The 25,620-nt window shown below is 36.5% G+C and overlaps 1 protein-coding gene across 7 annotated transcripts in view; it reads right to left on the bottom strand.

The window, feature by feature from the left end:
- The window catches only part of GPATCH2 (G-patch domain containing 2), a 210,649-nt gene that overhangs the window by 103,613 nt on the left and 81,416 nt on the right, over positions 1-25,620 (bottom strand). For all 7 annotated transcript variants that reach the window (XM_045876885.2, XM_064593865.1, XM_045876883.3 and 4 more), the window contains exon 6: positions 578-645. In XM_045876885.2, the coding sequence (XP_045732841.1) occupies positions 578-645 (68 nt within the window). The remainder of the gene's footprint in view (positions 1-577; positions 646-25,620) is intronic.

Here is a 25,620-nt window from a genome sequence, read left to right as displayed (position 1 = left end):
ACAGGAGACATGGTATTGACCCAAAATATATAACGTTTTCAAGTTCTTCCAATAAAGATATACTTAGAACTAGCACCTAGAAATTCACCCAATAATTCACCAAAGTTAAAGCTCAAGTGCTTACGTTTTAGAATTATTTAATAAATTAGACTCTCCTTTCTACTGTTAAATGAAAATACATTCTGGTCCCTTCACAGCTCATGCTGGGCAGAAGCAGGGAGCAGAGAAGTACTGAGCTAAACAGTCACTTCCTCTGCACTTTAGTGCTTTAGAAAGAGTGGGGAGGAAGGGAAAGAGGAGGGATGAGTAGGAGGAGAGCTCGATGCTACTTAATGTAATGAAAATGTAGAAATTCACATTCTATCACAAATAAAAGAATGACTGTATTCAAAAACCTTTATTTACATTTCTGCCACGGGTTGAAATGATTCCTGCATAACTGTCAATGGCATAAGGTATTTACTCTTTCTTAAGAAAGGTGCAAAATTAAACTACCTTCATTAGCAATAGCTCTCAATTTCCCGCAAGAAAGACGTAGACTACCCCAATGAGACCCTAAAAATCAGGGCGTACTCACTCATGGTGATGAGAGTCTGGGGAAAAGTGAACCATCCTCTTGTTACTGACAGGACCAGGGGTGCTCACCTGAAAGGAGAGTTGAAACAAAAAATGTCACAGACGAGTTTCTAAAAGAAAAACAACAGCACCGAACAACAGGGACATTTCCATTTGAGGGCTTCCGATCTAAAATGGAGAATAAAATGTTAATTCTCAAAAGCTAAACAACATTGCATGGACCAAAAGGGTCATTTCCTTTCTGGTAAGAATGGCCTCTTGTTTTGGCTCAGTGTAGTTCCTCTGAGAGAATTTTTAGACTATTTTAAAAGTACCTTTATAATAGAATGTTTCTTAAGAACCAGACCACTGACTCTTGTTTCCAAATATTGCTCAACTGTGCACATATTTAATCATATGTGAAAAAAGGAGGCTCACTTAATTAGTGTTGAGCAAGCAATATTTCCAAAAACCAATTAACCAAAGTTAATTCCTAAATACAAATAACATGTTTTATAGCGCACACTTCTTCAATGCATCCAAAAACTGAAGTCAAGGAAGGAGACACGAGTCCTTTTCCTATAAAGTCAGAATAATCTGTGTATTTACACAGAACAAATAACAAAATGTAATTTCACCTAAAAGAACAATGTTTTCTTTCTCTATTCCTAAATAAAATGAAAAATCTGCTAAAGAACTGAAGGTTCAATTTTTTTTTCATAATAGAAGCTACTCTCGTTAAAAAAAAACTCAGGGTGGCTCAGTTGGTTAAGTGACTGCCTTCGGCTCAGGTCATGATCCTCGAGTCCCGGGATCGAGTCCCGCATCGGGCTCCCTGCTTGGCAGGGAGTCTGCTTCTCCCTCTGACCTTTCCCCCTCTCATGCTCTTTCTCTATCTCATTGTCTCTCAAATGAATAAATAAAATCTTAAAAAAAAAAAACCTCACAACTTTTATTTTATGGAGGGTTCTCAAAAGGGAACGTGAGCAGCACCATGCAAGAAAGAATCTACAATCACAGTCAACAAGACATATCTTACGACAAAAGGTCCTAAGTTATGCTCTGCCATAATAATGATGATGATGATGATGATGATAATAATAATAAAGCCCCTCCACAATTATAAAAGTGCCACTTAAAGTATACAATCAGAAAAAAGCCCAATGAGGCAGAAAAATGCCTCTGAAAAAAACCCAATGTTTGCAAAAAACGATTTATTCCTTTATCACTTGGGTCCCAAGGATACCAGCACACGCTCTGAAATTCCAAGAAATGCAAATATTGCAAGTGCGCGCAGATGATGACATCAAGAACCCGACGGCGGGAGCCCCACAGGTAAACATGTGGCTCAACTCCAGGACTACATCCTGCATTCATCTCAAAATGAGGTTTTCATGCTATTGCAGTGGGCATCCCAGGAATACAGTAATCCATTCTCTACACTGTGGCTCTGAGAAAAGCCGACCGTGCCTATGTCATGCTTTGTTAGAGGTTCATGATCACATTATCTCGTGGTGGACCTGACACTTTCATTCGGTTTACAGTATGTTCTATGCACAGGCAACTTATTTCCTTTGCCAGGACTGCTGACAACCTTTTCCACACTATATTAATCTTGTTTACTGACTTTATCTTGGTACAAATATCAGAAAACTGAACTTTCTATCTCAGAGAAAGAATAAACAACGTGTTGACAGAAGCAGAAGCTATTTTCAGGGCTAAAATTGCTTGTTTGCCTGAAGCTAGACTTAGGGAAAAATGTTTAAGTCTTGCTCTGGCTTGAAATACATAATCTGAAATTTAATAAATGAAGAAATTTCACATACACCCATGTGGTAAATTGCCTGATGAAAACAATGCAACTGAATACAATAAAACAGAGTTTCTAACTAATTTATCCCACAATACAAATGTAAGCTTTCAATCTAGTCAGAAATAATCATACTGTGTATTTCTCAGAAATCATGTATGTATACATGATAAGCTCAATTCAATTGCTGTAAATAATGCACAAAAGATTTACAGGATCAAAGGTAGATATTTAAATGACTTTACATTTTTACATAATACGTGGCCCTTTTTTTAAAAAAAAAAATAGGGCTGAATACCCTTTACTGTTATTTCAAGTCAATTTTTGTTTTACTTTTGAAGATATGCCAATAGCCATAATTTAGGATTATTTTTAAATGAAATTATGCAATGCGGAGGTCCACACACAATGATCTCAGGGTTCATGTCACTGGTCTGCCTCAGGAGTAATGTTTTTACTCTGGGAACCTTTTGTGACTTTGTGACTAGACACCCTATACTGAAAATCTGAGAATAAGATCTTAATACAGAAATCAGTCCATGGAAAGCAGTACTATACTCAAGTTCCAGTGTATTTTAAATATGGAAGCATGGATTATTAGTAGGTAATTCAAAGTATTATAAAATACCAAGAAACATTGTTATAAAATTCTTTCTAAAAATTTATAATTTAGGGTGAGATAATCCTCTTTATAAAAATAAATGAAGCAGTTTTTTAAACATCACATCCAAGTAATAATTTCATTCCCAAAAAATATGGCTTCCAGTTACTCCAGAAACGTCTAAGAAAGAACACATTTAAAAACATCATCTCTTTAAAATATCCAATAAAATATTCACAGAGTAAAGTTTATTTGTTAGAAAAAGCAGATTTTAGTCCACAAGATTAGATAGGGAACAGATATTCTGTTCTTCATGAGAAACAGTATCTCCACAATCCAGCTCTCGTTATTTGTTAATAAGACTCTGGAGACATTTATGTAATTAGCCAGTATTTACTGATGACAATCTTAGACATCACACTATCTGCCCAGAATTCTTACAATTCATTTTTAAATGTTATTACATCAATTGTGACTACATTCCTAAATAAAATAGGTATATTTCTTCTCATTACCTATGTTTATTCCTCCAATCAGGAAGTTAAAAAAAAAAGAGATATCCCAGCCCAGAAGGGAATGGGTGGCCTCTAGATAATAAAGGATTTGCCAACTTCTGGCCTTTGAGGATTGTGAAACAAACTGTAAAGCTAAAAGATCACATGGGTCTTAGTTTTTGCTATTGTTGTTTACAATCAAGTGATCAACCTCAGAAAATAGGAATATCATAGTGACAGAAGAAAAGTAAGTAACCATTGTACAAGAAAGTACCACTGTCCAGGCGCCTGGGTGGCTCAGTCGTTTAGCGTCTGCCTTCGGCTCAGGTCATGATCCCAGGGTCCTGGGATCAAGCCCCGCATGGGGCTCCCTGCTCCGCGGGAAGCCTGCTTCTCCCTCTCCCACTCCCCCTGCTTGTGTTCCCTCTCTCTCTGTGTCTCTCTCTGTCAAATAAGTAAATGAAATCTTTAAAACAAAACAAAACAAAAAAAGAAAGTGCCACTGTCAGAATTCAGAAGGTCAGTAGGTAAGAATATATGGGACATTTAGCTAAATGACATCAATGACAAAATATCTATTCTCTCCATTTCATTAGATATATTAAGACAATTTCTTATTCTTTCTGTCACTGATTTATTGACACCAATTTCATAACTTTCCTCAAAAGATAAACAGAACACTTGGTTATACATCTCATTGTCATTTTGTTGTCATCAAACCCATCCCATTCTTCTACAATTACATACTTGAAAAAATTACTTCCCAAATCAGGGAAACGTATTTGAGACACAACGGATTAATGAAAAGCTTGTTCAATACGGATGATATCCTACTCATATTTTCAAGGATTAAGGTTCCTTCTGTAAATGAAGGAAGTGTTATGGCCCCACATAAATACAAGAAGCCGTTACTCTTTCTTCTCTCCCTCTGATCCAGTCATTCTCCTTCAACTTTGATCTTATATACAATTACATTTTATTTGCTTTCCAAATGCTATTCTGCTTCAGTACCCACATTGACAAATACTTAGGGTGGCAGGCTGCCATTCGAAAGAAGGCCTTTCAATTTTGTGAGGACTGGTCAATCAAATCTGCCCGGCCTCCAGGCTATAAGGAGACCTTGCATGAGCCTTCCTGCCACTGTGTCAAGACCCAAAAGTTTTCTGCTTCTCTAAGGACCAGTATTAATTTGACTCAACTTCTCGGAAGAAAGAAACAAGCCCTCAAAGTTTAGCAGGCTCTGTATGAAGGCCCCCCTGGTACATTCAACAAATGTGTCAGTCAAATATACGTGACAGATACTAAGGAAAACAACTGAACAAAACCAGGCTTAAAAATAGGACTTGAAACCCTGGGGGTAGAAGTGAGGCGAGGAGGGCAAAGAGATGGAAGGGAGTTTATTATAGTTGCTCGTTACACATTTATCTTCATTAAAAATCAATCATAAGAAAATAATATCCTGAAAGATTTGTAGTAACTAATTTTAATTAATAGCTGTTAAAACAGATGTAAAAAATGTTCATCTTTTAATCCCTTACAGAAAAATACACACAAAGTTTCTCCAAAAGTATTTCAAATGAGTTTTATATCAGTGTTCTAAAAAGTTCTGTTACGAGATAGGTGGAGAACGAGTAAAATATTTCATTGTGTCACCTATTCGCATATATAATATTACAGAATGGTCACAATTCACAAAAGGCACAATCTATTTGGGGATGGAAAACATCCAAGAAGATAACACTAGAATTACTTTTAAAACAATGTACAAAAAAATAAAAATTACTTTAGAATGATTTTTAAAGCAATACACAAAAATGATAACTCAGGGAGCATAAATGGGTATCGTTTATAAGATTAAAGGGAAACAAAGTAGTTATCTGATTTAAGAGGAATGGGGGGGGGATGAGAAGGGAATTGTATGCAATTCTCTCTCCCTGCTCCAATCCATCTTACCAACTTGCCAAATTCAACTTTCTAAATCGCTGCTTTTCAGATGTCAGTTTTCTCATTCCAGAGCCATCCATAGCTCTATGCTGAAAGTAAAATTAAAGCTAATGAGAAATGCATTCAAAGCCCTTCTCTAATCCAATCCTTACTTTCCAGGGTGATCCTTCTGCTCAGGTAGTAACTGACTATTCTCCATGTTCGAAACCCAAAACCGCTCTACTTGATTCTATTCAACAGATATTTACCTGCTATGTATGTAAAATTAGCCTTATATATACTATATAATAAGTGGTGTAGAGTTCCCATTCCGTTGGGTGACTATTATACTGTCACAATGAGTAATCTTTTGGATGTCATGATAAAGTCCTGAGTTTAAGGAACCCCTTTCATTCCAAGATGTTTTTTTTTTTTAAAGAATATTAATAAAAAAAAATCAGCAAGTAATCCATATGCTAATTCATATTTTACCTTCATGTGTCTAGATTTCTATTAAAGTAAAATGTGTATTTATACAGCAGACTAGCAAAAATCCTCTTTTCTGGCTACAAGAAACTAAAAAGTAGTAGGTACAAGCAGAATGCCTGATGTGTGCTTGGGAACGTGTTGGATAGGAGGGAGAGGTCGCTGTAAATCTTTAGCCTCTTATTAGGATCTATGTGTCATCCACTATTCATAGCCTTCATGTTAGCTAAATTATATTGTAGTGGATATAACACAGTGTATGAATCTGATGATTTTACCTGGTTGTCAAGGTATTGTTCCATTATATTTTTAGCTATTTTTAATCCTTCTCAGAAGGATGTAAACATGAATAAATAAAGTGTGATAATGACCACCATGATACATCAAAGAGTTAATATAATTGGTAGAAATATTATTGCTATTATTCATGATAACGACTCGCCTAAACTTTATAGCTCTTGCCTGCTTGTAAGGGGTTTTCACAGGCAAGGGGGATAGAGTGAGTAAGCATCATTATTCTCAAATACCAGATGAGGGCACATGCCCCAGATCACAAAGACTAAACAGAGCTAGATCTGAACTTCAATTGTCCTATTCACAACCTACTACTTTTTCCCCTAAGGGACTACACAAAGGAGACAATACACCAAAACAAGTGTTTTCTGTATTTGGGGATTTGCTGCAAAAGATGCTTGCGTGAATCCAGAATATACTACTCTTGGAAAACCTTCAGCCTAGAATTAGACATCCAAGGATGATACTCTGGTTCTCACTTGTAACTTAGGGTAAGCTATGGGGCTATTTTAGATATAGGCAAGGATGAACACAGTGGCCCAAACAAGGCTGTTAGCAAGTCTTATGCATTGATTAACGGGAATAAGAAATAGCTCTACTACCAGGCATTACAGCCAAAGTAGTAAAAAATTCAGAACTGTGCTAGAGAGGGGTAAACATTCCATGATGAGAATACGTGAAGGAACTTGGAAAATTAGAGAACGTGGACTATTTTTTTTTTTCTTCAGAAGCAGGTATCAATGTAAATGTGAGATTACACCTTCAAACCATAAAGACTTTATAAATTAGTATAAAAAAAATTACAGGAAATAAAGCTTGCCTTTCAATTGCGGATTAGTCTTCCTAGCAGGAATCCATCTGTGTCAAAGGGAAGATGCTAACCTTCTGGCTGCCAGAATCAACCAGAACAGGTGAATGAAGACAGATTTTGGGTAATTGGAAGTAAGCTTGGCACATGTTCAAGTAACATAGCACATACATTTCTCTAAAAGATTATCGTCAAAATGCGAATTATACTAAACTGATGCAGGTTTAGAAATATGTATGGGTACGTACATGTATATATATGACAACATTGGCAATTGTTACATTTTTAATCTAAAACTAAACAATGTAATTATTTTAAATCCTTAAACAGTTTCTTTCCCTAGTTAAAATAAGTCAGCATTAATAATTAAGAATTTAGAATGATTGGCCTATTAGAACAATAATACTTCTAATTATTAAGTGCATAAATTCTCATTTCTGATGTAGACTAATAATGAATGATCTAAATGCTTTAATAGAAAAGATCAATCACTACACAATTAAAAAACAAATACAGCAACAACTTTTTTCATACTGCTCCATGATAATAATTTTTTTTTGAGTAAGAAACTAAAAATTAACCAGCTTGGAATGATGGCAAATAGTGATTAAAGAAGGAGTTTCACTTTGCCGTCCAGTTTAGTAGCAAGCTGTGAGTGGCCTCTGCTGGCTGACCAAAGCTTCCTAAATCACTCATTTATGATGCTTGCAATGTTACGGGCTTCGGAAAAATAAGGATATGCCCACATATATTCATACAAAATCCAGTGTACATAAAGACCTGCCTTTTATAAAAGCAAATGCCAAGTAATAAACAAAATGTGCATAAGATGGTGTAAAACAACTTTATAATTTCATCCCAATTCAACATACTTAGATTATACTCAGTATCTATACATCTTCTAAAATTTTAATTTCTATGCCATGATTGTATGTAGATTATCATATTCAATTCATATCGAGCAATCATATCTACATCTAAAAATAAATATTTTCTTGAGAGTCACTACACACACCTGCATACACGCACAAACTGTTTTTCAAAATTAAGTGTATATTTAGTTTTGGTTACTGACTTTGCAGGGAAATACAAAGAAAGAATGAATAAAAAATTCTTTAAAGAATTAGATTTAAAAAAAGGCATTAACACACTTTATATAATGGTTTATGAAGATATTGTCCTGGAAATGCAGTAAAGCAAAGCAATTTTAAAGATTTCTGTATTACTGCACCTATGTTTGAGTAAAAGTATTTTATACTCAAAACTTAAAATTACAATCAAGAAGTTCAACCTGACTAGTATTAAGTAATGTTAATTCAGTAATCATAATAGAAAAGAAAAAAAAGTGTTTCCAATTTTGCTCAGTAGCTTTCTATTAATAAAAATCTCCTGTGCAGGACAGAATTTATGATTTTTTTATTTATCTACTTAAACATACAATTATATATGATTCACTTCATACTCCACCCAATCTATCCATTTAAAATAGACCCCATTAAAAATTATTATCAAATATGCCTAATGATGTCAAAAGGTGACTACATTTATTTTAAAAAAGTTATTGTTCTCACATGTGACAATATTTCAGTGTATTTCAATCCTCATTTCAAAATTCAGTCCCATTATCTTGCCTGCTCAAAATTGTTCACAGGGTTAGCTAGCTGACATATAAGATAACCCTCCATCTCACTAGACACCACTGGGATATGACACACTGACCCACAGTAAGCTCTTATTATTAGCCTGAAATATATAGCATGTAATGTAGCTCCTGCCAGGGAATTTGTTTATAAAAATCCTTTTATCTGTCTGGACATTCAAAATGCTTTTAAAAGTAATGTTCAACTATTTAAAGGAATTTCAGACAATAAATAAAAATTCAGATGGGTGCTTTGAAGTCTCCCCTCTTGTCTCTCACTATTCTGCAGAAGTTTTTTTTTAAAAAGGAGTCACATATACAGAAAATAGAAGCTAGAAAGCGTTTTCTCTTTGGAGCTTAGCTTATACAGAGTCTATTATATGAAGGATAGAACTTAAAAAAAAAAAGGAGACTCAATAGTTCTCATTCCTAATGAGCATTACAACATACTGAAAAGCTTGGTACATGTGAAATTAATTCTTTTTGTAGTTAGAGGAGGTCAGGGGGTAACAACAGCAGTAAAGATAATTATGATATTCAGCAAACACAATTGATAACATAAAAAATTAAGATGGTTTTTTGGATGAAAATTTTATCACATATATTAAAAAATTTACTTTAAGAATATAAGCAGACTAGGAAAACATTTAAGTGCTTAGTTATAAATTACTTAAACTATACTTAAAACACATGATTAACATTTCAGTAGTTAAAATTATTCTTTTTCTGTATTAATTATTTGATAATTTATAACAATATTAATAGTTGTGCATATGCCTTTTTGAATTGCATATTATTTTCTTCTTTTTCAAATTTTTTTTTATAAACTAGTCAATTTCTTTCCACCTTAAGTTGACTGTGATGTTGTATGCAATCTTAATTTACATTAAGAGAAAAAAAAATTACAGCTGGTTTTGATGTTTAAAAGATTGTTTCTAAGAATCTCAAGGATACATTGATAGTAATTTATAAGAAAAATGCTGATAGTCTCCACATTTTAATACTGATTATCTTAATATGGTTTATATTTAGCAAATAAAACACTTAAGATACTATATTCTATAAGCTATTCTCCTGAAGCAAACATACAGGCAAACACTCAATCTTCCGTAATGTATTTCAAGACTGGATTATTTTACTGTAAATTGCACTAAAATCTTTCTATAACTTAAAAAAAAAAAGCACATAACAGTAACTTGAGAGGAAAAGAGACAGCAAGTATAAACATATGCAAACTAACTCTTAAGGTATAAATTATGCAAGCTATTCCTTAAGGTATAAATGAGTGAATGAGTTAATTAAAAAGAAATCAAATATTAGTTAATCAATAACTGTATAATCTTAGTATAGTACACACTATCCTTCTTCTTGATTTGCAACACAAATCCCAAATAATAACTTTAACTTTTAATATCTTTTGGCCAACATATATTTCAAGCAATAAATAGCACAGTAAAACTCTCCATATTTTGGGGATGCTTATCAGTAGAATTTGCTTGAAATGGAAAGAAGTTACTATCTAGCTTAACTCTGGTTGCACAACACAATCAATTAGCCAGTCAGCGATGATTATGTGAAGTAAGTTCTGGCCAATAAGAAGTACATGCAATCACTGGTGGAGCTTTTAAGGAAAATTCTTTCAGTGGGATTTACTTAGTGGGCATGAGCCTTGTGCCCTTCTTTGTACTTTAGGTTGCCTGGGATGTAGGCAACAACATCCATTTTTTTGAGTAGGAGTTAAAGACCACAAGAATCAAAGGTTTCCATCCTGCCATCCTTTATCTGGATAATGTAGCCATCAAATACCTTCCCATAAAATGAGGGAAAAAACAAAACAAAACCCCTTCTTGTTCAAACTTCCATTATTCGAGCATCTTGTTACATGCACCAAGCTCAATCCCTAATGAATAATAATAATGATGATGCCATGGTAGCCATTAAATTCTACCTTTCTTCTTAAAAAACCAAAAACACGCCATTAAGTGGGTCAGGAATCCACCGAAAGAGAAGAGATACTGAACATCTAATTTATATGCCCAGCACAGTGCTAGGTGCTATAGAATATTCTAAAGAACTGCATAATATAAACCCTGCTAGGGGCGCCTGAGTGGCTCAGTCAGTTAAGCATCTGCCTTTGGCTCAGGTCATGATCCCAGGGTCCTGGGATTGAGCCCTGTATCAGGCTCCCCTCTAAGCGGGGAGTCTACTTCTCCCTCTCTCTCTCTGCCTTCACCCTGCTCATGCTCTTTCTCTCTCAAGTAAATAAATAAAATCTTAAAAAAAAACCCTGCTAGCTAATAGGTTGCAAACTTAAAAAACATGAAGTCAATGCAGATTAAACAACTGCTAAACTGTGTGTATAGAGTTCATAACTGCAACAGCAGTTGACAAAAGAGAGATCATTAAGGCCCAACTTAGCAAATGTGATTTGGGGAGGAGTTGGGGCTTATGCTGAGTGCTAGAGACGGGTAGTGTTTAAGCTGAAGGAAGGAGGGCAATTACATGCTAAACACAGATACGCAGTATGGATCATAAGGGTGTATAGTTTGGAAACAAAGAAATAGACTGACTAGAAGTCTGCTGGAAAAAAAAAAAAGCTGGATAAGTAATAAAGTTTCAGAAATCTAGGAATATGGTTCATTCTGTAAAATAATCTATGTGCAAGGCTTCCAAACTTATGCTAGGTTATCCACCTAGTTGATACTGTCCAACTCCAGTAGGAAGAGAGAGCCCCAAATAAAAATGAATAAAAACAAACCAAAAAGGAAGTAATAATTTCATATTTTAAATCACTGTATTTTCACCTTCACTAAATCCCTATCTCTTGTTGCTTTTGGGTTTCTGTATCAAGAGCCTGGGAGATGCAAATACAGTTTCCTGTAACTACTTACAGCATGAAGAGGCTTTCTGCCTCTCCTTTCTGCCCATGATGGCGGGGCTGTGGCGCTTCCTGCCCACCCCCCTCCTGTGGACCACGAAAGGAGAGTTGAAGCTGAAGTAGGGGGAGTAAGTTAGAAACCCATGTTCTAACTGCTCCCACTTGTCTGGGGCAAGGTAAGGTATAAGACCAGAGAACTGTGGGGAACTGAGGAAAGTCTGCTTCCTGAGGCACAGCTGATGAGGAGGCAAGTTTCTAAGAGAGGCCACATTTGAGTTGGCACCCTGCCCAACCTGGCACAGGAGGAAAAATGCCGTATCTGTGGAAGGAGGGGGCTAGAGAGATAGCCTGAGAATGCTACTGGTCTCCCCAGCCTGGGTGACCCAGGAATATCTGTAACCCAGTGAGGGGGAGTCAAAGAAGCACAGGGACTTGTAGATCAGGGGCAAATGACTGGAATCCATGGGATTCAGTCATGGGTACCAGCATGATACCTCAAAAAGACCAAACAGAACCAGATTCATGTGAGTGAATGAGACACCGGGGTTCAGACTAGACTAGCCAGCTAGAGATCAGCAAGGACCAAAAAATAGTGAAGAGACAATAAGATGGTGCAAGAATCTAAGGTAGTCTCCTCCATAACCTCCATGGCACCTAAGCTCCCCACTGCCATCTTGGAGAGAAGTAGATAGGAAGGGAAGAACTGCAAGACCAAGCATTTGTTAGAAAAAGGGTAAGCTGCCCAAAATAATACCCTATACTGAGATACAGTAATTGGCAAATCTATATCACTTTCCACAACCCCTGCTCCCCACTCCATGCTCTCCTTTCCCTCATGGTCCCTTCACCTCGTAGTAATAAGTGAAACCTCATGAGAAATATCAAATGTCCTAAATAAAGAAGCTACATTTTCTTTTGTCCAGCTATTAAGTTTTTGCTCCACTACACTTATAAACTGACATCAGTCCTTTAAATATATTCATAAATAGAATTATCCTTACATTAGAATACATGAAAATCGTTCTATGTGATACACAAGTAAGCAATAAAGCATAAATGCACTCCTAGTTAAAGCTTTTTCTCTGTTTTACGGCAAAATTCCACATAATGTAGATCATATTTTTCAATCTGCGGGTTATAAAATCAATTGTGACAAAAACATACTTTTATGATAAGATTAGAAAACAAAGCAATATGGAGTCTTAGCAGTAATTCTTGCTGTCCAATGCAGTGATCACAATGGGATATGTAATCCACCAGGTTTAACAAAATGAACTAGAATTTATGGATTTCATCCACTGTTTTCTTCTTCTCCAGTATAAAGTGGTTCTTAGGAGGAATGCAGTATAGTGATTAAAAGTGTGGGCTATGAATCTGGAAGAATCCAAATCCTGATTCTTCCACATTTCAGCTCTAAGATTGCCTCAACTCCTGCATCTGTAAAATGGGGATGGAAACAGTATCTTTTTCATACAGTCATTATGAGAATTAAAGGAGACAATCTGAAAAGCACATAGATCAGTGTCTGCCTATTATTATTGGTACGACTCGACTTTGAGACAAATGCAAGATGCAACTGTAATAATAAGATGACACAAATCAGTATTACAGTAGATAGAAGCATTGAGTAAGGAGCTTTTACGGGGTGGGAGGGAGCTGGAAATGAGGGGGTGTGCCTGCAGAGCAAAGGTGCAATGGGAGAGCTTCATTACTGGGCCTATCATCACTCTTTTCAGTGAATTACTTGAAACACTCTTGGTTAGGGTTGATAAAAATCAGATGGGCAACTGTTTTTCATGCGCATATTAGAAATGCAGATACATGTTTACTATATAAAACACACGCATTACAAAGAAGAGTTACTTTACACATTAAGTTACAATGACACAGTAGCCAGTCCAAGTCACAAGACTTCATTCAGTAATTTCCACAAAGACATTATTCGTGACTCCACAGGCTGGTGCTTTTCTGATGCTTTTCAATTAATGGAAAGGTCATGGGTTTAAATAAAATAGAGTTAAGTATCTTATCTATAATAATGGTCTCTAAATTGAATGTTTTACAGCTGATTTGCTGTTCTTGGCCAATTCTAAGATCCTGAAAGAAACTTGAACTGGCAGACCATTTGAATACATGCTTTCAAAGTAATAAAGGGAACTCAACTCCTCCTGTATCCAACTTCAAACACACACACACACACACACACACACACACACACTTTCTTTGATTTTACACAGAAAAACAGTGAAAAAACCTTGAAGTCTTCTCTGACCACACACAACAGAAGTAACTTCTCTCCCCACTTTGAATTTGTATATTTCCTTGTATCTTATGTCACATAACAGACTGCCTCATGTTAAAATTGCAAATATATGTCGGTCTCCTCTACAAACCTATGCATTTCTCAAGAGCAGTGGCTTTTGCTAATTTACTGTTGTACCACCAACAGAACCTGGTATGCCAGCCTACACAGAACCATGTATTGAAATCATCAAAAGCACAAACATTGTTCACTACCACTGATTAGCACTTTGTGATAGCATAAGACAACTCAGTATATATCCCAAATAACTCAAAAGCAGGTTGAATACTATAGTCTTTTTTAAAAATCTGGATACGTTGTGTTAGAAACCATGTTGCTATCTGTAGAGCTATACCCCCTCTAAGAGCAGTTCCACAAAATTAAAAAATGCAAAAGATAAAGCCTGGTAGGAAGTATGTGGAGAATAAATGGAGTAAAAGAATATAATTTACTAAGTGCTTTGCATAAAGAATAGTCCGCAATTTTTAAAATACAGAAAATGAAAGAGATGCAATTACTCTTTAATGGACACCTCAAACAATTTCACATAAGTTGGTCAAATGTAACAAGGAAAAAAGACTGAGAAAAAAGAAAAAAAGTTGGCGAATTACCTTTCCAGAGTAGCACACTATTAAGAGAATTCACAGACAGAAAGAAGCCTGTCGAATACTAGCCTATGCTGAGAAAATGGTAGACTACTACATGCTCTTAAAATCCATTCTAGAAGAAGTTATCCATAAAGCAATGGTAGCATCTCAGCATCAATATAATTAAGAGACTAGATAATGACCAACTATTCTAGGATTGTCCCACAGGTATTAACTCTGAGCCCCATGGCCACTAAGCCACACCATGGAATCAGAAACAATGAGATCTTCCAGCACGGTCGGTTTGTGAAACACTGACATGATGTCACTACAAACCAACTCTGTGGGACTCGGTGTACAAAATGCCAAGCAGCACATTCCACTGGACCATGAACAAGTCCAAGTGCAGAGGTAACTGTTTTAGTCTTCCCTTTTGTCCTTTGTGATGAGCCCAGTATGTACTATAATTTATGGATTATTAATTATAATTTAATATATAATATATAACTTAATTTAATAATAATTAATTATTATTGATTTTAACAAACACTGATCGAGCACTTTCTGGGCGGCACAGACTCTTAGAAGCTGCACGCATTTCCACTATCACTCCTGCTCGCAACTCTGCAAGATTTTAATTATTATCTCAATCTCGCACACGAGGCTCAGAGAGATTAAAACCACCCACTTGAGGTCACCTACTTAACAAGTAGTGGAGACAGTATTTGAGTCCAGAAATGTCTGGTTCATTTACTCGACAAGAAAATACTGAGCCTTGACTACGTGTCCTGGGAAAAAGAAGAGGAAGAGACACACCAGAGAACAAGACTGACCAGGACCCTGCATTTATGGGATTTGCATTGGAGTCCAGGGAGACACAATGGAATAAAAACAAACAAATATACAAGAATACTATAGACTGTGGTCAATTCTATGAAGGAAATAAATCAGGAGGATGTGGTGGGGAAATGGAACCCCACCTGAGTCCTGAAGGATGAGATGGAGCAGCCAAGCTAAGGGTTGGAAGAATGGGGACACTCCTAGTCAAAGGCAATAGCATAGGAAGGTGTGGAAGCAGGGAAGAGTTTACAAGCTCCAGGAGAGGCAAGGAGGTCGGGGTGCGCAAGGGAAGACTGATTAAGGTATAAGGTCAGAGAGCACGAAGGAGCCAGAACACGCAGGGCGACTTTAGGTCGAAGAAGTTGTGCTCTTTTCTTTATACCAGCAGTTCTCAAACTTTATACTCTTAAAAATAATTGAGGACTCCAAAGAGCTTTTATTTATATGGTTTATAGGTATTGACATGTGCTGTATTGGAAATTAAAACTGTGTTAATTTTGGAACCCAACAATATCCAACATTCTTCCTAGAGACTCTGCAAAATACCACCATGTTCTCATGAAAAACAGAGGTGAAAAAGACAAATATCTTAGTACTATTATGAGAACAGTTTTGCCCTTGTGGATCCCCTGAGGAGACTTGGGGATTCTCTGGGATTCCCAGACTATACTTGGAGAGCCACCGCCATATACCATGGTTGTCCAAGCGTAGTCCCCAGGCCAGCAGTACCAACATCACCTGGGACCATGTTAGAAATGCAAATTCTCAGGCCTCATCCCAGGCCTATTGGACTAGAACCTCTGGGAGTGAAGGCCCACCATCTGTGTTTTAACAAGCCCTCCATGTGACTCTGGTCCTTTCAAAAGTTTGAGGACCATTGTTCTAGACTTTACTGAAGACGGTAGGACAAAGTGGGAAAAACACCAACAGGGAGGTCATATGAAATGCTTTTAAAATATGCAAAAATTGGCTGCTACAGCATAAATACATAGCTCGAAACCAAAGGCAGGAAGAAAAAAATGTTTAAAAACCCTGCAGCAAGAAGGAGAATCAATAGAAGGGTGACTTCTTTTTGAACAAAGGTTTCAGAGTGAATGAAAATTGAAGGGTGAAAACTGGAAAGAAACACTGACAGATTCTGCAAATATGTATGGCAGCAAATCCAAATGTCGATCTTCATGGCTGAATAATACCAAAAGCACTAGTGTTAAAGTGTCAGTCTTAGGCATATGGAGACCCAGAGATAATAAAACGATATCAAACGTGCTAACCAAGATAATATATTTATGAAGAAAAAAAGCTATTTTTTATCGAATCCTATCTCAGTTCTCACAAATAATTCTTCCTAAAGGGAATAACTCCACATAACTTGTCAAACCTTGTTTAGCAGTACAAAGGAACAAACAAATGAGTTTGTTTGGTGATACATATTAATATCTTAATTAATTCATTTAAAAACTGTCACTGTGTACACCAAGTAATATTTTGGTTCCTTTCACTGAATCTTACCTAAGTCCCATAACATTACTACGTACTTGTATCCATAATGATATAATAATTATCTTTTGGGCTCCTACCAACTTCTATATATTCTAATCATTATACTTATATTATTTATTACACTGTATTTTAATTAGCTGTTTGTTTATCTAACCCTCTCATAGACTATAAGCATCAAAGATAGAGAGTAAGAACCATGTATTACTCAACATTGTTTCTCCCTACATTGTATAGTGTCTGGCACATGCTAGATATGAAATGAAGCAATATTCACTTGTTGACCTAGGTATTTATGTTCTATCTTGACATCTGCATTGAAATCTCAACAAAGGCCATGGCTGATATTTTAACTGCTTTGAAACACAAGTAACAGAATGCTACGTACACCTGTTTTCAGTAAGCCCTTGGTTACTGAATATAGATACAGATGCATATCTCTTGTAAATGACAATGGAAAGAACAAATATAGTAAGTGGGAAAAACTCAACAGGCTGTTTTAATTATGTGTAGAAATGTTTCAACGAATATAAAATAAGATCGATCAAAAGGATTCTTACAAATCTTACAGTTAATTGCCCTCACCCCATATTTTTTTAAAAAAATTCCATACCACTCAGATTTTGAAGCTACAGGAGCAACCATAAAAATATTCCGACCTGGTGATGGGTATTAAAGGGGGCACATACTGCATGGAGCACTGGGTGTTATACTCAAACAATGAATCATGGAACACTACATCAAAAACTAATGATGTAATGTATGGTGATTAACATAACATAATAAAATAAAAAATAAAATATTCCGGCAATTCTTATTAATTCTCAAATGAGAAACCCTAGACTACAATGTAAAATTATTTTTAACTGGGTAAAGTACTAGCTTCATAACCAAAAAGTGCCCATCTTCTTATTAGTGATCAGGGTCTTGATGGCCTGATATGAAACAAAACCACATTTCATACTCAAAATGAAATTCTGCTTTAAACTGTTTCTTGTATTTATTAAACTCCTTATAGTCTGTGCAAAAGTATTCAGGATGTCTAAAGACAATAAAAGCTCATGAGTGGTACCCTATGAACCCATGACCACCTGGACTAAGCAACAATCCATTGTCCTCCTTAAATGTGGACCCTTTCAGTTCTCTCCCAATTCTCTCGGGTGACCAGATGTCACATGACCACACAGTTGGCTAAGGTACATACAGTATTTTCTGTAACATGAGCTGTAAAGTACTATCTGCATTTAGCTTAGGATACTACAGACACCTGGCTCAGCTACTTAGTTCAACTTAGCATTAAATATTTGGAGCTTAGCGTGGATTTTAAAGTCCTACTGTCTTGTTCAAATTCAGGCTTTGCCACTTTCTACCTATACAAGTTATTTTACTTTTCTTTATTTTTGCTGCCTTATGTGTGAAAGGGCAATGGGCGATAATAATAGTAATACCTGCCTCATAGGTCTCTTATGGGAATTACAATAGTTAGTACACGTCAAATCCTGGTAAAATGCCTCGCACATAGGAAGGACTCATAAATGCTAGCTATTATTATTAGTAGTACATCTAAATTTCATAGCCCCAATCTGCTTTACCAACAGGCTTGATTGACATTTCACTTCAGACCTTGCTGGTAGGGCTATTCATTCCTTTGTTGTTCGTTTTTAGTTCCAATCATTTGACTTAATCAATCTGAATGAAAAAATAACTTCTTCTGTATTTGATTGTTACCTCAATGTCACATGTCTGCCTACTCAACTTGAGTGCATGGGTTCTTGACATTGAGGTAACAGTCTAATAAGGAGGAAGTTATTATTTTCTTTTTAGGTTAATGTATAAAATTAAGTCAAAGCCAAAATACACCTTATTCTATCTAAATATTACCTACAATATTTGTTGAATGAATGAACAGACAACTGACTCAGGTTTTCTGTGGGTGCTCAGTATATTTGGAATTGGAATTAAAGACCAACAAGAAAGGAATGAGTAACCTACCACAAACTCTAGCAATAGATTCACCACAATACCTCCACTGATTTCAGATTTCAAAGATGTTTCAGAATATTTTATTCCTTATCACTTTACCCTCCTCTTTTCTTCCCTGTATCACTTAAATGTTACTTTTTTATTCTTTCTTTGCATGGTTTAACGCAAATCCTGCAGAACTTTCTATTTGTATGGTTACTCACTATGAATCCTTACACAGCTAGCAAAACTTTAAACCCACTATGCATGAGAAACTTTCTGGACTACAGAGGAAAGTAAACATAATTAAAATATACATAAAATTTGGTAGTTCATGACCACGATGCATTTGTATAAAACAAAAGACAAAAAACAAAACAAAGGAAACCCTGCCAAACCATATGACAAAACCATCGTATCGCCACACTTCTTTATCTCTTCTAATTCAAAGTATCTCTTCCAGTTTTCCAGGGTGATACCTTTGCCTTTCATTCCTTTCTCTACATATTTGCTTTTTGGGAAAGTACATTAACTCTCCTACCTTCAACCATCACCTTCTCATTGATCGATCACATAATGCATAGCTTTTTCTCCTCTGAAGTTCCATACTTCCAACAACTAGCCCCACACTTCCAGGAACCCTTTTGGATGTTTCTTTCTGAAAAGGCAAGAATCACCTCAAGCTCAAGCTCATTATAGCCAAGTAAATTCATTAAATTCCCTCTCCAATTAACATCCCCTCATGAAGTTCAATTCTTAATTTTTAGAAATGAATGAATGAATGAATGGATGTACGTATGGATGCATTTATGGCTACTGGTCAACGGCAGCATTTTTCTAGCCGCACAAATGAGAGAATGCGGGAGTCTCCTAACTCGGAAAAATCTGGTTGTTATCTTCCATCACGGAATAGGAGAGAGAATGAGCACTTTGTGGACAGATGAAGTCATCGCGGCTCTGCTGCATATTAACTATATAACCTAGCCACATAAATTAATTCCTCTTTGCCTCAATTAGTCTCACCTATAATTGGGCCTATTGGTGATGTTGCAGGTTTTCGGTAAGGATTAAAAACAGAGAACATATAGGAAAAAGGGAAGCACATCTCTCTGGCTCAGAGTAGGCAAACACATACATTGAATATTTTGTCAAGACTTTTGTGTTGGGGTGCCTGGGTGGCTCAGTCGTTAAGCGTCTGCCTTCAGCTCAGGTCGTGGTCCCAAGGTCCTGGGATCGAGCCCCGCGTCGGGCTCCCTGCTCCGCGGGAAGCCTGCTTCTCCCTCTCCCACTCCCCCTGCTTGTGTTCCCTCTCTCACTGTGTCTCTGTCAAATAAATAAAATCTTTAAAAAAAAAAAAAAAGACTTTTGTGTCAGGGATTGTCACTCTTATAATTCAAATTCCTTCCAGCCTCTTACTTCACTTTTCTTTTATTTGCACGGTGCCTCTCTTACGCTCTATCTGTCCAGGCCTTAACTACACAGAAGGCCTAATTTGCTGACATCATCTACAGCGCATTCCCCATTTCTATCAGCCTACGTTTTCCTCTTCTTTCTGTGAAATCATACTGCAATTATGGAGAATACTATACAATTTTTAACTTAACTGCTTGCTCTCTAGTCATTAGGGAGGTTTTGCCTAAATGGTAACCTCTATGAGGATTAATCCTTAATCAACTGATGTGATGAAATCACAATGTGAAAAATACCCAACCCAGATGTATGAGCTTTGATAAGTCACTTCATGTCCCTGGACCTCAATTTTCTAATTTGTTCAAGAAAATTCAATATTTTCTCTAAAATCATTTACATCAAAAGCATTCTGTGATTCTAAGTTGAGTGCTTAGATCATTTTCATAAAGATTAGAAATCAAAGAAAAGGAGTCCTTTTTGGCTTCTTCCTTCTCTCTGAATTTTTTTTTTTAATTTTTTTTAAAGATTTTATTTATTTATTTGACAGCGAGAAGGACAGCGAGAGAGGGGACACAAGCAGGGGGAGTGGGAGACGGGAAAGCAGGCTTCTCGCTGAGCAGAGAGCCCGATGAGGGGCTCGATCCCAGGACCCTGGGATCATGACCTGAGCGGAAGGCAGACGCTTAACGACTGAGCCACCGAAGCGCCCTCTCTCTGAATTTCCTTAGTCCTTTGTTCATTCCATTAATAAAGCACTTACCTTACCATGTTAGATTAAGTACATGTCTACCCTGCTAGATAGCAAATCTCTTGACAGTAGAGCCTGTTTCAATTAATCTTTGTACCTGGGGTTACTTCAGACAACATGTGACACATAGTAGGCATTCAATATATATTTGCTAAATTGAAAATAATTAGCTTAAGAGGTTTGAGATGGGCAAGAACATATACAAATTTTGCTTTGTACTGAACACAAGTACTCTCTACAAAACCCTGTTCACAGGCCACCACTCCCCACTTCCATAATGTCCTGACACCACTCAAAATATTAAAGTATAAGAAGTGAAAGATTCATCACTACAATAAATAAAACCACTTCAAATAATAAGGATGGTGGAACAGAAGAAGAGTCAAACTCCTCAAAGTTCAAACAAACCACTTAGGAGTTCGATTCCCATTTAAATCAAATATAAAAAAGACAAAATGCTTAATTTGATAAATAAAACTTTCCCACTAATTCAATAATCTGGATAATTTCAAGTATTTCAAATTGACAATGATAGAGTAATTTCATCCTTGAAGAATTTGATACTGAAAACTGAGAATATTTTTAAATTTCAAAAATTAAAAAAAAAATCAAGACACTGAAAAAAAAAAAAAACAATGATCAGATTATAATATCTGAAAATGCCTTACAGAATTTTTTTTTTCAGGTGAAAACACCTGGTTTTAATTACATAGACTTTCTGGTCTCCCTTACCAGAACCCTTTATTTTCAGACTATAAAGAGAAATAAGTATAAAACACCTCCGCCCTACCTTTTCATCACGAAACAGATGGATTCTTTTTCTTTTCTTTTTTAAAACAGATGGATTCTGCTTTAGATGGATTCATATAGGTATCAATAACTGGGAAGTCTATAGCCTTAAAAAAAAATGAACTAAAGACGTTTCACAAGAGAATTTAATTTTTTTTAAGTTTATTTATTTATATATTTATTTTTAGTAATCTCTACACCAGAGTGGAGCTTGAACTCATGACCCCGAGATCAAGAGTTGCATGCTTTTCCGACTGAGCCAGCAGGGCACCCTCTCACAAAAGAATTTATTTATTCAAGAGACCCAAAAGGCATCTGATACAGTCCTTTATGATTTTGTGGCAGTTCTAACGTGAACAGATGTATGGAGCAAGTTCATGACAAGAAGGCTGAGCACTCACATCTCAATGTTATCCCTAATGTCATTACACCAATATTGTCCACGATTTGCAGATTCTGTAAATTTGGGGTTAATGTTACTAAAATAATGTTGTTATGTGGTATGGAGTTTATTTTGGTGGCAGAATTTACTTTAATAGCTTTATAAATACTTTGGTCATGTGCTGATAGAATCATTAATGGCCTGAAGGGTCACTTAATTTTCTTAGTTTTACTTTACTGGATTTTATGGGGAAAATAACATGCTATGTTACATTTTCCTATTTGCAGTACATGAATGTCTCAGGACAAATCTCTTGCAAATGTCAAGGGTCTACTGTAATTGTTTCTAGTCTGCCCACTGAAACTTAGCAAATGGGTAATACCCTGGCCTCTCCATTCTGACAGTGACTTGGGTTGGAGGGTTAATCACCAAGAAGAGCAGAAGAGCTGAACCTTAAGCGTTAAGATGGGCATAAATCCTAACCTACAATGTCTGCTTTTTTACCAGTAGGCTCTTCAGGTTACTATGGGCCAAGTTATGTCCATCATCACTATACTTAACATTGTTGGACCCTAATTTTTCACACTGTTATGAATGCCATGCTATCAAAAAGCCTGGGTATTTAGGGAAAGATTCATGTTGATGCCTTCTGCTGACTGCCACCACCTCCTTTTTTTATCAAATCACTTTCTAGAACTCTATCCATCTGAAGGCAGATGAGAGGGTTTATCCATGTGGATGAGATATGCAATTTGGGGGCTGGATACTGTTAAATAGTGCCTGGGTTCAAATTTTGAATTTTTTTTTTTTTTGTGGGGAAAACTGAATAGTTCAATAGTAGTTCAATAGCTGAAAGTTAATTAAATCTGTAATTCCATGTAGGAAGACATTACTACAAACAGGTTTTTCTTAGTAACTCTGAAAACAAAACAAAACATGGACAAATATGAGTTCAAGTATAATATAAGGGCTAACTGCAGAAGGAGAAGCATCTCAATATTCCTCCAAAATACAACTTCAATGTTGAAGAAATGGTTATTTTCCCAGTAAAAGAAGGATCATTAATTTTAAGTCAAAGCATGATTTATATTTTTAAAACAGTATATATTTGCTCAATTTAATATCTGGCGATTCTATCAATGAGATTGAAACAGACAGACTACTTGAAATTTGAAAAGGGCAATGTCCACATTGTTCCCCTGGCACTATGCAATGGCAGGTCAAACTTTTGTTCCTCTTGTCCTACAAACAATTTTCAAGCCCACGCTCAATAAATAAATTTGGTCTCAGCACTCCCAATCAGGGCTGCACAATCCCCTCAGCAGCAGACCTATGATAAATGGACTTATTTTCCCAAATCAAACACTTGAATTTAAATTCAGATGAGTTAATGCAAAGGTCAACATTGTAATCAGTTCTTTTGATCTTTATAGAATTTCTGGAGTAATACATAATAAATCTGAAACAAGGCAATTTGCAGCTCTGTATGTGTGGCTGGCAATAAAAATCTTAACGATCAGAGCCTTTATGTACTTAGGGAACGTTTTATAGTAATGGCTATGGTGTGAGCTTCAATGCATAGGAAACAATGGCAATAGATAACCCTGAAAGGCTTGGTTTCTTGATTGTTTCTACAATTTATTTATATATGTATTTATATAGAAACTTAATGCACACACATCTATGCCGACTGTATTTGTGAAATAGTCACTACTTTTGTTATAATCACCTAGTTTCGAGTTAATATGTTAAAGGTAAAATTGCTTAGGATAAAAATTAGCATATCAGATTCAAACTAAAATTTTTCAATACCTAAGGGAGAATTCGGTTCTTGGGAGGTTTCTTTTTTTTCACATTAAAAAGTTTCAGGAGGTTGGGCGCCTGGGTGGCTCAGTTGGTTAAGCGACTGCCTTCGGCTCAGGTCATGATCCTCGAGTCCCGGGATCAAGTCCCGCATCGGGCTCCCTGCTCCGCGGGGAGTCTGCTTCTCCCTCTGACCCTCCCCCCTCTCATGCTCTCTCTATCTCATTCTCTCTCTCAAATAAATAAATAAAATCTTTAAAAAAAAAGTTTCAGGAGGTTAAGCTATTTAAATTGTATACTTCAGTTTCATGACTGATAAGGAAAGTACAATTGATCATGGTACAATCACAAAGGGGTTACACGCTCTTTAAATTGAGATTTAAGGAAAGAAAAAAGGAAGGAAGGAAGGTGGGAAGGAAGGAAGGAAGGGAGAAGGGAAGGGGGAACAGAAGGAGGCAGAGAAAGAAAAGCAGAAGGAAAAACAGATGGGTGATCAGAAAGTAAGCAGCTAAGGGCCACCCCTGCATTCAGCTGCTGGGAGCCACTGGGGACTACAGCCTCAGGCTGCTCCCTTCCTCTGTATTTTTCCTAAAGCACCAGTCCCTGATTTTTCAGCAACACACCACATGATTATGGGTGGAATAACATGAATTTTTATATTGACAGCAGTGATGAGGAATAGCCTGTTAATTAAAAAAAAAAACAAAAAAACCCATAGAATCCCCCCTTTTTTTGTAGAGCAATATAGCCATGATTACTTCTCTCGAAACTGTAAAACCATTTTGTCAACTTTATTACACTAAAATGCACAATGCTTGCACAAAATGCTACTTTGATCAATTCTGATTCTAGTTCATGAGGATACTTTGAGCCGTTCTGGTGGTAAATGGGTTTCAACAAGTCTTTTATTGGACTTCACATTCAACATAGGCCTTTGATGAAATTAATAATTAGAAAAAACATTCTGATGTCTAGCAGTAAGGGGCCTAGTGTCTACAGACTTTGATGTCGTCGTGCTAGGACCGTGTAACTGGAAGTGAAAAGAAACACAAAGTCCCCAAGTGTCATCTGGTGTCTGTGCTTCCACACCTTCTCTCCCAGACCTACCCCAGGGGTAATCACCCCAAATCTACTCTTGCTGTTGGTTCTAGCAATGAGGCTGAAGTGGGGCCTCCCACCAAGATTTATTATAATTTGGTTTTCTGGAGACTCGATGAGAATACCAGTATCGAAGAGACAGAAATATCCGTATACTTGGGCCATGTCAGTTGTGATTCCAACTGCAAACACTGCACAGAGGGTTTGGTCACAGAGCCGGACATTTTAGAACAAATCTGGGACAAAGAGATCACCTGTAGCTTGTATGGTAAGTTCTTTCCTTGATGGGAAAATCTGATTCAGGTTCCTTAACTCCTTGTGCAACACAACTACATTGATAGAACTTACACCATTCTAAGGTTTGATCTTTGAAGACAAAGAAAAACATGATTCATGGTGAGAATCCTGTCAATTTCTTCTGAACCGTGACTTAATTTCCCAAATAAGCCTATGCTGCTTTGTAAACCTCGGATTCCACTGAACTTAGGATAATTCAGCAACAAGACATGAGTGGGCTCCTGTACCTTCTAAAACAAATCAGCGTGCTCTTGTTTTCTTCTCCTGCAGTTTCAAATTTACGGTGTACAGATGTCCTGTCATAGTAGTTAAAAAGGACAATATTGTGAGTCATTAGGGGTCTGACAAGTCGAGTCTCTCAAAGCCTGACAAGACAAAAAGTCCTTGATCTGAGGAGAGAGATCATTCAATTTTTTT

Source organism: Mirounga angustirostris, unplaced genomic scaffold (assembly GCF_029215605.1).
Source record: "Mirounga angustirostris isolate CCGP_5_RB_7025 unplaced genomic scaffold, mMirAng1.0.hap1 SCAF_6, whole genome shotgun sequence".
Taxonomy (NCBI): domain Eukaryota; kingdom Metazoa; phylum Chordata; class Mammalia; order Carnivora; family Phocidae; genus Mirounga; species Mirounga angustirostris.
This window is presented reverse-complemented; position numbering and strand designations above follow the sequence as displayed.